Source organism: Patiria miniata, unplaced genomic scaffold, assembly GCF_015706575.1.
Source record: "Patiria miniata isolate m_02_andy unplaced genomic scaffold, ASM1570657v1 HiC_scaffold_5, whole genome shotgun sequence".
Taxonomy (NCBI): domain Eukaryota; kingdom Metazoa; phylum Echinodermata; class Asteroidea; order Valvatida; family Asterinidae; genus Patiria; species Patiria miniata.
The window spans coordinates 10,615,291-10,629,110 of NW_024037072.1; the positions used below are offsets into that span (position 1 = coordinate 10,615,291).

The following is a 13,820-nucleotide window of genomic DNA, read 5'->3' on the forward strand; positions in this document are numbered from 1 at the left end:
TTTTAATGTTGGCTTATCTTTATTAAATTGAGAGCAATAATAATCCTTTTAGCAGTACATTATAGACTATTTTTTGCATTTCGTTTAAATGACATAGTTTGTTTTGTTGCGTTTAGAAAGACATTGATGATGAAGTTGATATTTTAGTTTGATTGACTTTAAAAGGGATGATGTCACCCAAATTAATTTGGCAATGGCCTAACTTTTTTTTCTTGCTTCTACACGGAACATCTATATCATGATGACAGTTAAATAGATTTGTAAAATTGTTTTAAAAAAAACTACATTTGGGTCTTGAAAGCTAATTATAGAAGACCAGTCCGCTGAATTCAGATCATGTGCTAGTTTATCTAAATTATCTTTAATGTAGCGAGATTTTGCTTTTATATTAAAATTTTTGGGAAATATTGGTCATTGAAATTAAAGTGAAGATAAGAAAATGGTCAGTAATATCCGAAGTCGAAAATAAACGAGTCTGGTTTTAGAAAAATGTTGGTTACCCTTGTGGGTTCATCTTTTTGACCTGCCTGGTTATCCCGTGGAATGTCGTGGCTTTGCTGGGCCTGGAGGGTCTACCGGTCGGTGTTTGGATCTGCAGCGTCACTGCTGTTGTTCAAAACGCAATAATCTGTTGCAGCGTTTTCTCGCTCGTCGCCATCGCCCTAAACCGATTGCTGAGGATCACACCAGTGTTGGAGCAAAGGCTTTGACCCTCAAGGCCAAGGCCAAGGCCAAGGCTTTGACCCTCAAGGCCAAGGCCAAGGCCAAGGCTTTGACCCTCAAGCCTCGAGGCCAAGGCCAAGGCTTAACCCTCAAGGCCAAGGCCAAGGCCAAGGCCCTGTTTTATGAAATGACCACTGATATAGAACTAATTATAGTCACATGAGTGACACATCATCACGCAAGGGCAGATCCAGAACACAATTTTTTTGGGGGGCAAAGAAATTTTGGTCCCCCCCAAAAAAGTGGGTCAAAACAAAAAAGGTTTGGGCTTCGGGGCCCGCTTAAGGGCCCCGAAAAATTTTTGGATTCGAGATGCTCTGTGGTGCGATTTGAGGCAATTTCTGACCATTTTATCCGATTTTTTTTAGGAAAAGATGGTGGTGTACTCATTGCCTGCCTTTATTACGACGTCACAAAAAAGTGGTTTCGTTGGGGGTTTTTTTTGGGGGGGGGGCATGGCCCCTTTTGGCCCCCCCCCCCGGATCCGCCCTTATCATCATGAATTGCTCGTTACGAAGAACAACATTTCTTTAATTGCAATCAACATGCTCGCATAGGCCTACACCGTTGTATGACTGCACTGTATCTGTTAAAGTATAAGTTCAGGTCTTCCATATGGTTTAACTAAACAAAATAATGATTTACTTCTAAGTTCTATATTGACACACAATTCTCCCAAGTGTAACAAAAGGGGGATCCAAGAAACTGATTTGGGAAATTTTTATTTGCTGGCCCAACATGGTTAGAAATATCAGCATTATCTAAAACAGATACATGCAAATCTTTAGCAATTATCAGGGAGACTAATACCACCAATCAGATCTATTCCATAGTTATATGCAATTAAAGTGATCATCTCATTAGCCCCACAAGTGTACGGAATATTGTTGCAGCAAATCTACTACAATGGTAACAACATGTGATGCTATAAAAGTGGAAGTGTGCCCAACACACAAATCTATATGGTGCTCCCCTCCTCCATCGTAATACGATTAAAATGGTAACAGCAACATTTTGAACAGATTTATCTGGAACATGCAAAAATCTATGGGCCTTGAAGAGCCTTGACTCAAAATTGCAAGGCTCTGAACCCTCAAGGCCAAGGCCAAGGCCAAGGCTTTTGCCCTCAAGCCTCGAGGCCAAGGCCAAGGCCCTAAAATCCAGCCTTAAGGCAGCCTTAAGGCCAAGGCCCAGCATCAAGGCACTACATCACTGTTACGTACCCATCTGGAGACATCTCAAACGTCAACCTAGGAGGATGGCCACGGTCCACCAAGAAGCCATCGAACTCATGCCCAGCAGCATCTCAGCCACCACCTCAACCAGCACGAACTCTGTGTCGACAGAGCGACATCACCAAGAACATGTTCTATGTCGACTGTGCCTTCATGCTGTGCATTACCCCCATACGCTGTCGTTGTCATAAGCGGCTACAGGCCAGCCCTACCGTACCTCTTTGCTTTGTTCTTTGTCAACAGTTGTGTCAACCCACGAATTATGCAACCAAACACGGGGATTTTAATACCATATTTGGTTGCATCTTGCGACGGCAGTGGGCAGCTGTCCCAGAACCTTCCGAGTTCCTGAAGTTCCTGCAACGAAACAAGCGTTGTGGAGCAACCGAGGCCATATAGCCAAGTTTGGTTAATCTTGGTCAAACCGTTGTCGTTCTATTGTTGTATACGTGATCACCTGCCGAAGGAGGACGTTTCACAACAAAGTCTTGGGAATCTTGTAGCGGCCTCGTCATGCGCGCCTCCCTATACAATGTATGCAGCGAGCTTTCAAAACCTTTCAACATCTGCAAACTAAACTTAGCCTGCACCATACAAGATGCTACCACACTTTTGTGTAACTTCATGGCAGCTTTTTTGTTGTATGAAGTAGGCGTGCAACCGAAAATGACCGTAGGCTTACCAGATTCCAAAGACGTTATTCCGATATAGCGGTTTGTGAGTGAGAGTAGTTCATTGTTATAACGCCCTCTTGTGGCAGATGATCGCGTACCCAACAACAACAACAACAACGTCTTGACCAACCTAGTTTCCATATCGACGTAAGATACGCAAAGAGAAGCGCAAACATGAAACAAACTGCAACGCAGACATATGGGGAAAAACATTTTATCCGGAAGTGCCGCCGACAACTCAGACGGACACACCTAACTCGCAGACGAAGGGTAACCGTAAGGTCAAGGCCAAATTCTGGTGAATGCACTTCAAAAATCTGTCAGATTTATCAACAATCTGCCAAAATCGACAGAATTACTCGAGATAAACTATAACACTTAAAATCACATGCAGATATGCCTTAATTAAGGTTCAAATTACATTCTAAACAATCTATAGTCGCATAAAGATGTTTAGAAATCACGTAAATTTCAGGCAAAATACGGTTGCGTCACCACTAAGTCTAGTTCCCAGTGAACCTCAGCACCTAGACCAGCCAACCTGTCCCATTATGCAAGGGTTTGTTTGAAAAGATTGAAGCTTTTTTAAACAAATGTACCATTTTTTAAAAATTTGCTATGGTTTTCTGTCAAATAACAATTTTTGCAGAATTCTGCCCGAAATCTGCCCAAAAAAATCCATTGTCAAATTATCTGCCAAACTCGTTTTTTAACAAAAAAATCTGCCAAAGTTAGCCGAAAGTCGGCTAATACAGTCACCCTGCGCAGACAATCGGCAAAATTGAACCCGGATCAACTTTGCCGACTTCCGCGTACTGTCTGGGCAGTGAACGTCGATCATGGAAACCAATGCTTGGTCCGATCCGATGGCGGCAGGCAACTGTATGATTGATTATGAATTGAGTGCAAGCATTCACGTGCATCATTGTCAGTAAAGAATCCATACGTCTATACGTTGCAGTCGCACGACTACTTCTCCATTAATTAATGAAGCGCACGGACATATATATGAACTGATTTGAATACGACATGATACAATATTGGAGGTTTTGTTTAATGAGATGCATCATATAATCACAATATTTGAGAATTGAAATGGGGGCGTATAATAATAACTATTCCCGATCGCATATTTTACAGCGTTTCGCGCGCAAAGCGGGCAACAGGCGGCGCAACTCCCCCCCCCCCCGGCCCCCCAAGAAGCGTGCGAGGCGAATTTTCTTATTGAATATTGATTAAACTTTACCACAGTGCACTGAAAATGCCTTCTAAATTTTGCTTTAATTGTTGACCCGCAAACAAAAACCAATATAACCTGATTTGAAATATCTTGTCTTGGATTTCGTTTCAATTTCTATTTAGATTGAACAAATAATCGTTTCCTCCATTTATAACTAAACTACTTCTTTGTTTCCTTTTCACGTTCATATCCGACCTTTCCGAATTCTTTCTTAACCGCTTTCCAATATATTACAATCTCCGTAAATTATTGAATTCTGCATGCTGTTGTATTTAACAAACTCAAGCATTTTTTACCTGTAAATGTTTTGGAATCTCTTTATAATACCCTAATTGTCTCTCATCTTAACTATGGTTTACTTGCTTGGGGTAGTAGTTCTGCTACAAATTTAAACAGACTACTCCTATTACAGAAAAGAGCCTTGCGTGTAATTAATTTTGCCGACTACTATGAACACACTGATCCCCTTTTTGTAAAACATAAAACTTTAAAACTTAATGATATGTATAACGTTCAGCTTGGGTCTTTAATGTATCAATCTTCTCACAATACTTTACCATCTTCCATTAACAGTATTTTTAGCCAGAAAAGTGAAATTCATTCTCATTGGACTCGCCAAGCCTCTAATTTTTATATTCCATTTAGTCGCACCTCTCTTGCACAAAATACGGTTAAATACAAGGGACCCAAGCTCTGGAATTCGTTCTCTAAACAACTACAAGCTTCTACCAATCTCTCCACTTTTAAACGACTATTTAAATCAAACTTAATTCAAACTTATCATTAATTCATGCCAGTAGATATAATATGTACATGTAGTTACATGTAGATTGTAGAATATCCATGATTGTATTGCTCTTTGCTGACCTGACTAGTTTAAATGATCTGTATTGTATTGTTTGTTTGTCCGATGTTTACGTCTCAATGTGTATTGTGTTTAGGTATGTTGCTTTTCTACGTACATGTAATTACTTTAAATACAGCATGCTCATTGAGCCTCGTGTGACTGACCATTCAATAGTGTTCATTGTAAGTTAATTCCCTTCTCTTGGATTGGGCTCAATGAGCATGCCTGTCTGGGGCCCATGCTTAAAAGCTCTGCTTCTCAATGGGCCCCTCTGCAGTGTCCCTAAAATATCACTATTGTTGTATTATTTGTAATTCTTTTCTGTTATGTAATTATTTCATGTCATTTATTTATTGATTTGATACTGTGGAAAATAAATGAACCTTGAATAAATGAACCTTGAATAGCCTAAGAGTTATCAAAAGAACTTTCAAGCACATAACCAAGGATAGTTTTGCTGTATTGTACAAAACATACATAAGGCCTCATCTTGAATACTGCGTCAAAAGCATGGAACCCAGGGCTGCGGAAAGATATCCACACATTGAAGAAAGTGCAAAGAAGAGCAACCAAACTGGTTCCTGCTGTAAGACATCTTAGCTATCCAGACAGGCTAGAGGCACTCAACTTGTAAAGCCTAGAACAAAGGAGAACAAGAGACGACCTTATAGAAGTTTTCAAGATTTTCAACGGATTTGACAAAACAGAACCAACAAGATTCTTCAAAATCTCAAACACAAGAGAAACAAGAGGACACAACATGAAGATCTTTAAGAGTGGGATGAACAAAGCTCTGAGATGCAGGCAAGACTTTTTCTCCCAGAGAGTCGTCAACACCTGGAACGATCTACCAAGTTATGTTGTGAATGCCAAGACCACAAATAACGAAATAATATCATTGGTGTTTACGTCACTATTCTCATGAATAAACATAATCTTCTAATCGAAAGTACTGAATTATTCATGTATTGCTTCACCCGCCCATGGAAAGAAAAATAATACTGATAATGGCATAACTGTCTGAAAATAAACAATTATATTTGACTAATGGGAGAATCAGCTAACCGGATGAATTGACGGTTCGTTTGCCAACAGAGGCTCTAAATCCGACTGAAATATTTGGGGCATGTCACCCATCCCCCGTTACGTCCTTCCTTGTTGTCTTTAAAAACTGTTCTTTCCTCTATCATCGGGTTTCGTTCTCCTTTTATGGCAAACCAAACAAACAACGAAAGTAGCAGTGTCATTCTCAAAATAATGTCTTGAACGGGAAACTTCCTGCGTGATCAACACGAAATCAATTAGTGGTATGTTGCTTTAGACTGGAGGGGTAAACAAATGAGAGACATATACTTCACAAAGTGGTGTGGCACCAAAGCACGCAAATCATTCAGAGTGATTGTCCGTCATCACAAGTGAAGTAAACGTTTCCAAATGGATGTTATTTATAACATTAACATTATAACCAATATTAGCTTTTTTAACCAATCTGTTTTTAGAGTGTAATAAGAGGGCTCTTGGTGCATTTCTTTTCTTTTCAATGCACACTGAAGGAAGTAATTATTAAATATAGATGTATTTACTCTTTAGATTAATCTTTTTTTGGATATGCTTGCATATATGCTGTTTCGATGTGTAGTGTTGGAGTGAATGTATGGTGATTTATGTTTTGCGATATTTTTTGCTTGTATGTAAAAGGCTTGTCAGACCCCATTCGAAAAAAGGCTGTTTGGGCTATCCACGATAAGGTGTTTTTTTTTTCAAATGTTTTGTGTTTATTCCTTACTTACATGTTTAAATGCATTTTTGGGAGGTATTGTTTTGTTTTTATGAGTGTCAAATAATACAAACCATAAACCAGAGCCCCAAAGTTTATAATACGATTATACCCAGTAACGCCAAATGAATAGGTTAAATCCGCAGTGAGAACTCAAGAGATTCTGTTTAAAAAATTTAAAAGGAGATTAGAAATTCCCATTTCAGCTCGAGAAGAGCCTATCCGGATCAAAAATTATTATTTTGACCTTAGTGAATTATGACCTTTAATTATATATTATGACATTTAATTATATATTATAATATATTAAGTCATACTCACAAAAGAGATTTATTCACATGGTGCTACCGCAAACTAATCTTGCGACGTATGGCACACTCTTCAATGCAACATTTTTTGTCCGTAGATGGGTGAAGCTATTCATGAATAATTCAGTATAAAAGTTTTGATTAATCACTACTAGACACTATAGGTTTTCGGACTCAATTGTTTCCCCTTAAAACATTAAGTTTCCCAAACATTAATTAGAAAAAAAGTCATAGATGAATCCATAGATTGAAAATGTTTTTTGTATAGTTTTTGGAAATTTCATAAACGCCTCAGTGCCCTCTTTCTTGTTGTCTTTGGAAATTATTCTTTCCCTTTCATCATGGGGTTTTTCCCTTCACCTATGGCAAACGGAGAAATAAACAATACAACGAAAGTAGAAGTGTTATATAATTTCAGTAAAAGGACATTTCTGTGTGTTCAGCACGAAATCCATGGGTGGTCTATTTTAGTAAAAACAAAACCGACTAAAACAACTAAAAACAGTAAGTATATATTTATGTACTTCACAAAGTTAATTGGTGTTGTACCGAAGCACGCAAACCGAAATAGAGCGATTGTCCGTCATCACAAGTGAAGTCAACTTTTCCAAATGGATGTCACAACGAGCACAGTTGTTACTGAGGGGGTTACGTTGGACCCCACGGAGAGTTCAACATTCGAATTCAGTGACTACACCCAGAGGGTCATCGTAGCCACTATGTTCCTTGTCATATCCTTGCTGGGAATCTTTGGTAACACGCTTGTGATACTGGCTGTGCTTCTGTCCAATAAAGTCCGCACAGCAACCAACGCCTTCGTGGTGAACCTGAGCGTGGCGGACTTTCTGACCTCTCTGGTCATCCCGTGGAATGCCGTGGCTTTGCTGGGCCGGGAGGGTCTACCGGTCGGTGTTTGGGTCTGCAGCATCACTGCTGCTGTTCAATACGCCTCAGTCGGCTGTAGCATTTTCTCGCTCGTTGCCATCGCCCTGAATCGATTCCTGCTGATTACACGACCGGCGACAACTTACCATAAAGTCTACACACCCAAGAAGATCATTATCTTGCTGATTGCGATATGGCTGGTCCCGCTGTCCATCTCCATTGTACCATCTTTCATCATCATCGAATTCACCTACAACGACAAGCTCCATATGTGCATGCCGATTTCTAAAGCCAGCACGGGTCCGGCTACATTTACATACAACATCATCATAGGAGGCATTCTATACCCCATTCTGCTGATCAACATCATCGTCTGTTACGTACTCATCTGGAGACATCTCAAACGACACTCTAGGAGGATGGCCATGGTCCACAAAGTAGCTAGCGACCTCACACCAAGTAGCATCCCAACCACCACCACTGTTACGATTCCCCTGACTCACATGACCAGTAATGACCGAATCCACTCCCCAGCCACCCTAAGCTCTGTGCCGGCCATCAACTCCCAGGTGAGACGCCGACAGAATGAGATCACCAAGAACATGTTCTATGTCGTCTGTGCCTTCATGCTGTGCATTACCCCATTCGCTGTCGTTGGCACGACGAAACACGGCCCGACCCTACCATACTTCTTCGCTTTGTTCTTTGCCAACAGTTGTGTCAACCCCATGATATATGCAACCAAGCACCGGGATTTTAAGACCATATTCGGTTGCATCTTGCGACGGCAGTGGGCAGCTATCCCAGAGCCCTCTGGGGTCCTGAAGTTCGTGCAACGAAACAAGCGTTGTGGAGCAACTGTGGACATATAGTCAAGTTTGGTTATTAGTCTTGGTCAAAACGTTGTCTTCTGTTGTTGGATACCCGATCACCTGCCGAAAGAGGACGTTTCACAACAAAGTCTTGGGGGTCTTGTAGCGACCTCGTCATGCGCGCCGGTCTATAATGTATGCGGCGAGCTTTCAAAACCTTTCAACATCTGCGAATCAAACTCAGCCTGTACCATACAAGATGCTACCAGAATTTTGTGCAACTTCATGGCAGCTCTCCGTCGTATGTAGTACGCGTGCTGCAGAAAATGGACCGTATTTGCCTGAAGAAGCAGCGCATGCGCACTAGTTTCCCCCATTAACTGGGGAAAATTTTACAAGATTCCTATGACGTTGTTGCGATAGCAGTTCGTTAGTGAGAGTAATTCATTGTAATAACGCCCTCTTGTGGCAGGTGATCGCGTACCCAACAACAACAACAACAACAACGTCTTGACCAACCTAGTTTCCATATCGACGTAAGATACGCAAAGAGAAGCGCAAACATGAAATAAACTGCAACGCAGACATATGGGAAAAAATCCTATCACCGGAAGTGTCGCCGACAACTCAGACAGATGCAAACTACCTCACACTGTCCGCGTACTGTCTGCGCAAGCTGCGCAAGCTGAACGTCGATATGTTAACCAGGCTTTATTTAAGCGTGGTCCAATCTGATCACTGTAAGCGGCAGGCTACAGCATGATTGATTGAAGGATTGAATGCAAGCATCACCATACACGTGCATCATTGTCAGTAAAGCATCCATACGTCTTCACGTTGCAGTCGCACGACCACTTCTCCGTTTATTTGTGAAGCGCAGGAACATGTATGAATGATTTTAATACGATATTAGACAATTTGGATTTTCGTACAGAGATGTGTAATTTAATCACAATATTTGAGAATTGAAATGGGGGCGTATATGGCTGTTCCCGATAGCGTATGTAGAGCGTTGCGCGCGAAGCGGGCAACAGGCGGCGAAAGCCCCCCCCCCCCCCCTTTCCCCCGCGAAGCGTCCGAGGCGAATCCTCTACTGTGAATATTTAATAAATTTTACCATTGTGTACTGAAAATGCCTTCTTAATTTTGCTGTAATTGTTGAGCTGCAAAAAAAATCAATGCAATCTGATGTGAAGCATATTGTCTTGGATTTCGTTTCAATTTCTATTTAGATTGAAAACAAAAACCTTTTATTTCCTTCATTTATAACTAAACTACTTCTTTGTTTCCTTTTCACGTTCATATCCGACCTCTCCGAATTCTTTATTAACCGCTTTCAAGTATATTACCCACTCTGTTTTTCTGCATGCTGTTGTATTTATGCATATATTATTAATGAATGCAGGTTACTGGCTGACTCGCGATATGAATAATGCAGAAACCTTGTTGGCAATTGCCCAGGCGTGTTGTATGCAAATTAAAATAACTCCATGTAAATAAGCGTTAATATTATATTTCCAATAACGGGACGCGATTAGCTCAATAGTTTAGAGCATGGGACTGTTAATCATGGGGTTGTTGGTTCTAGCCAAAAGCATGAATACGATTTTCTTTTTGTAGAGGTGGTTGAGGTGTTTCTTCCGAATTTGGCGAGTTTTGATCAAAGTTGTTAACTTTCTCGAGATGTGTATACCAAAATACCCTGATTTGTTTGTTTTGCCTTTTGTGTTTCAAGTTGAAAAGATATACTCTTCTTTTTCTGATTTCAGTGTGGAATACACACTGAAAAGATATTGACATGCAATATAGTGCTTGATCCATTGCCATTCAGTCAGGAAGTCAGAATTTCGCCAAAATACCGATTTTTGTTTTCATATTTTATTTGTTTTGCTTTCGTAACGGAGAACCTGACGGGTCTGCTTATGATAATATTTGATACATGTATCATCACTGTGCATTATGCAATTCTTTGTGAGACACTAAACATCACTGAGGTTCATTCAGACTCGTTTAATTCATTTTAATCTGATCTTTACTGACAGACAACTTGAGTGCAGTAATAATGATCAATCAGAACTTCTCCCTGTTCAATGTTGTGTCCCTCGGGGAGTATCTTGTGACCTGTTGATCTTCTGTTCCAGTGTTATGTTTATTTCCCACCAACTGAGTAGGGCTTTAGAATCATGCAATAATTGGTTGGTAGACAAGAAGCTGTCTCGTCATCTAGAGAAAACTGAATGTATCCTCTTTGGCTCTCATAGAAAACTCAGAAAAGTTCAGAAATTTCATGTGAAGTTAAATATCCTTTGCCTTCCACTCTTGACAGTTTTTCATAAGCGCCACTACAAGAACCTGATGTTTTATTGCTTTTTTCTATTGTTATAGTCTATACTGTATGTTTGTTGTAGCTGCTGGGCACCTTTGAAAAACAGTGTTCCGCTGAAAGTTTCCCCAGGATAACGAATAAATAAATAAATAATATCAGTGAAATATTTAGGTCTTAACCTTGATGAAGCCCTCTCAGGTGATTTATTTGCTCAGACCTGTCTTAGTAAGATGCAATCTAGGTTGAGATTTGTTTATAGACAGTGCAGTGTCTTTGATCAAGGAGCATGCCATCTGATATGTTGTGCTCTTGTTCGGTGTTGTTTTGACCATGCTTGTTCATCCTGGTTCCCTGGTTCCCTGGTTTCAAGTTACAGTTGATAATCAAATTCCAGGTACCTCACAACAAGATGGCTCGATCCATACTCAATCGCACAGGGCTCGTACTGGACCCACCGAGCTGTCTAACATTGAAATGTTAGATGAAGTAGAGTTAAATGTTTACGTTGAATCATGTGTACAAAATATCTCATCACAATAACTCGATTGTCCAACTCACATTATTACAAAACGCGTGGCAGTAAATAACATTTTAAAGTGTTCAGATTGGCATGCCTCTACTTGCCTTTTCTTCAACACAATCAGTGATTGGAATTCGCTTCCAGCAAGACTGACACTCTTAGAGAGTGCTGCTAGCTTCAGAAACTGTATCTTAGGCAGCAAGCTATGTTCCTCTCTAGGTAACGGAAGTGAGCACCACACTAAGATTTCAAAGTTTGTGGGTGAAGGTATACTGTTCTACTGCAATATGTTGGGGTTGGTAAATTGGGCTTTTTTTTGTTTTTATTACAGTAATACTAAGTGGTAAATCATAAAATGTAAAAATGTATTTAACCTGTATGACCACTTTCCTCTGGATTTATTAATTCCGTTTTACTTTATTTTGGTGTAACTCTCACAAACATGTATTATATTCAAATAATGAAATAAAGTAGCCATTGTTGACTTCATGAACTAGTGCAACTTAATAGCAGGGCACTTGGTGCATTTTTCCTTTTTAATATACTCAGAAGGAGGTAATTATTTAGCTTTGATGTAATTTTTCTATATAGATCACTCTTTTTTGATATTTGTGTATATACTGTTCCGATGTTAGTGTTTGAGTGTACAATTATGTATATTTCTTCATTCACAATCGGCGGTATATTTCTACCAAAACGGACCTGCACCCTTAGCCTTGAAGATCGCTCTGAGTGGTCTCTAGCCTAGGGACGAGCCTTGATTTGGGAAGTTCATATTCACCCTTATAAGTGTCAGACTTGGTCCTATACAGACTTGGGTTGGCCCGGGGAGTTCCCGCCACAATAGCGTCACCTAGTGTCAGACATTGTCCAGTCCATCAATGTTAAATTGAATAGTGCTACACGTCACAATGTCCAGCCCCCACAGTAAACAAGTATATGTACATGTAGGTCAAAACGATTACGTGCTTATTAATGGATAGGCTCTTCCCGAGTTGAAATGGGAATTTTTAATCTCCTTTTAAGTTTTAAAACGGAAGCGTTTGAATTTTAACAGGGGATTTAGCCTATTCATTTGTCGTTACAGGATAGTCTTATTACAGACTTTGGACAAATTGTTGTGAGACTTGTGAGACTTTACACACTGTATGTACATTGTACAACACGCGTATTACAATACATGTGTGTGCATGTATTGCAGAGCATGTGCACACATGTGGTGCAAATCAGCACCCCCCCCCACCCCCTGCATGCGCCTGTATTCATTTATGCATATGCAACACCATCTCTATGCATATGCAGCAACATCGCTTGACCAATCAAAGTAACCAATTTTTGAAGACTCGTTTATTATTTTCAGTAGGTATGGAAAGGCTGGATAACAATCTGCAAAAGTTTAAAAACGTAATCTTAATTTGTAGATTTCAAACACAATATATTTGGATGATAATGCTAAGATCAGCTGCTCTTGGATTGAATTAATAAAGAACACTACATTCAAATGTTATTCAAAACAAAAGGGAATTATTATTGGGGTTAACCTGTAAAAGATGTTGAGATCCATTGATACCGCTTCGTGTTGTGCGTACCCAGAGCCGTTTCAAAGCATTCGAAGGTACGCGTGCGAGTATCTGTTTCTACTCCTCACCATGGGATGAGTGTGCGTTCTCCGCGAAACTTTGGCTGCGCGAATACGCAGACAACGCTGATTGCGTGTTAGGAATAATATCAAAACAATCTGCGCCAGCCTCGACTACATGGGCGCGTGTGCGTTCCTTACAAGGCATGATTGGAAACAACAAGGCGCAGCAAGATCGTACCCATGGGGAATGAAGTTGAATCTGTGCGCGTTTTTAAGAATAAAAACGCTAATAACGTGAAATACTGTGATATGATTGGCTTCTACCGAAATCGGTAGAAGCCAATCACAGCGAAAATGATTTTTCCAAAGACTGTGTACAAACGTGGAACAAACCAAGGCGTACGCTTGGCAGATTGACCAAGTCTGGGTTGCTGCATCACTTGAAAATAACATGTACATGTACGTTTTTTAACATGATGGTCCAAATTCGACGCATGAGGGCGCGCGTTATGTACTGTAAGGACGTGTGCGATGCGATATGCGCTGTGAGTGGATTTACTATAGGCAGAGACTGAGCGCAACCCAGACCTGGCCAAGTCTAGGCCGGGCTTTGTTAACTATGGTGGCCCTGAAGGGACATCGCATATCGCAAACGTGTGCGCATACGTATGCGATGTCGCGAAATTTATCGCGAACGTGTGCGCATACGTATGCGATGTCGCGAAATTTATCGCGAATGTGTGCGCATACGTATGCGATGTCGCGAAATTTATCGCGAACGTGTGAGCATACGTATGCGATGTCGCAAAATTTATCGCGAACGTGTGCGCATACGTATGCAATGTCGCGAAATTTATCGCGAATGTGTGCGCACACGTATGCAATGTCGTG

At 40.5% G+C, this 13,820-nt stretch overlaps 1 protein-coding gene across 1 annotated transcript; it reads left to right on the forward strand.

Annotated features, from left to right (window-relative positions):
• Positions 1–7,415: 7,415 nt before the first annotated feature.
• On the forward strand, positions 7,416–8,561 carry LOC119740649 (melatonin receptor type 1B-A-like). Its single transcript, XM_038216013.1, has one exon. It carries the CDS (start codon positions 7,416–7,418, stop codon positions 8,559–8,561), a length of 1,146 nt encoding a protein of 381 aa, XP_038071941.1.
• Positions 8,562–13,820: the final 5,259 nt, after the last annotated feature.

Excerpts from the sequence above, each read along its gene's own strand:
- LOC119740649 (XM_038216013.1), top strand. The coding sequence starts at position 7,416 with ATGGATGTCACAACGAGCACAGTTGTTACTGAGGGGGTTACGTTGGAC.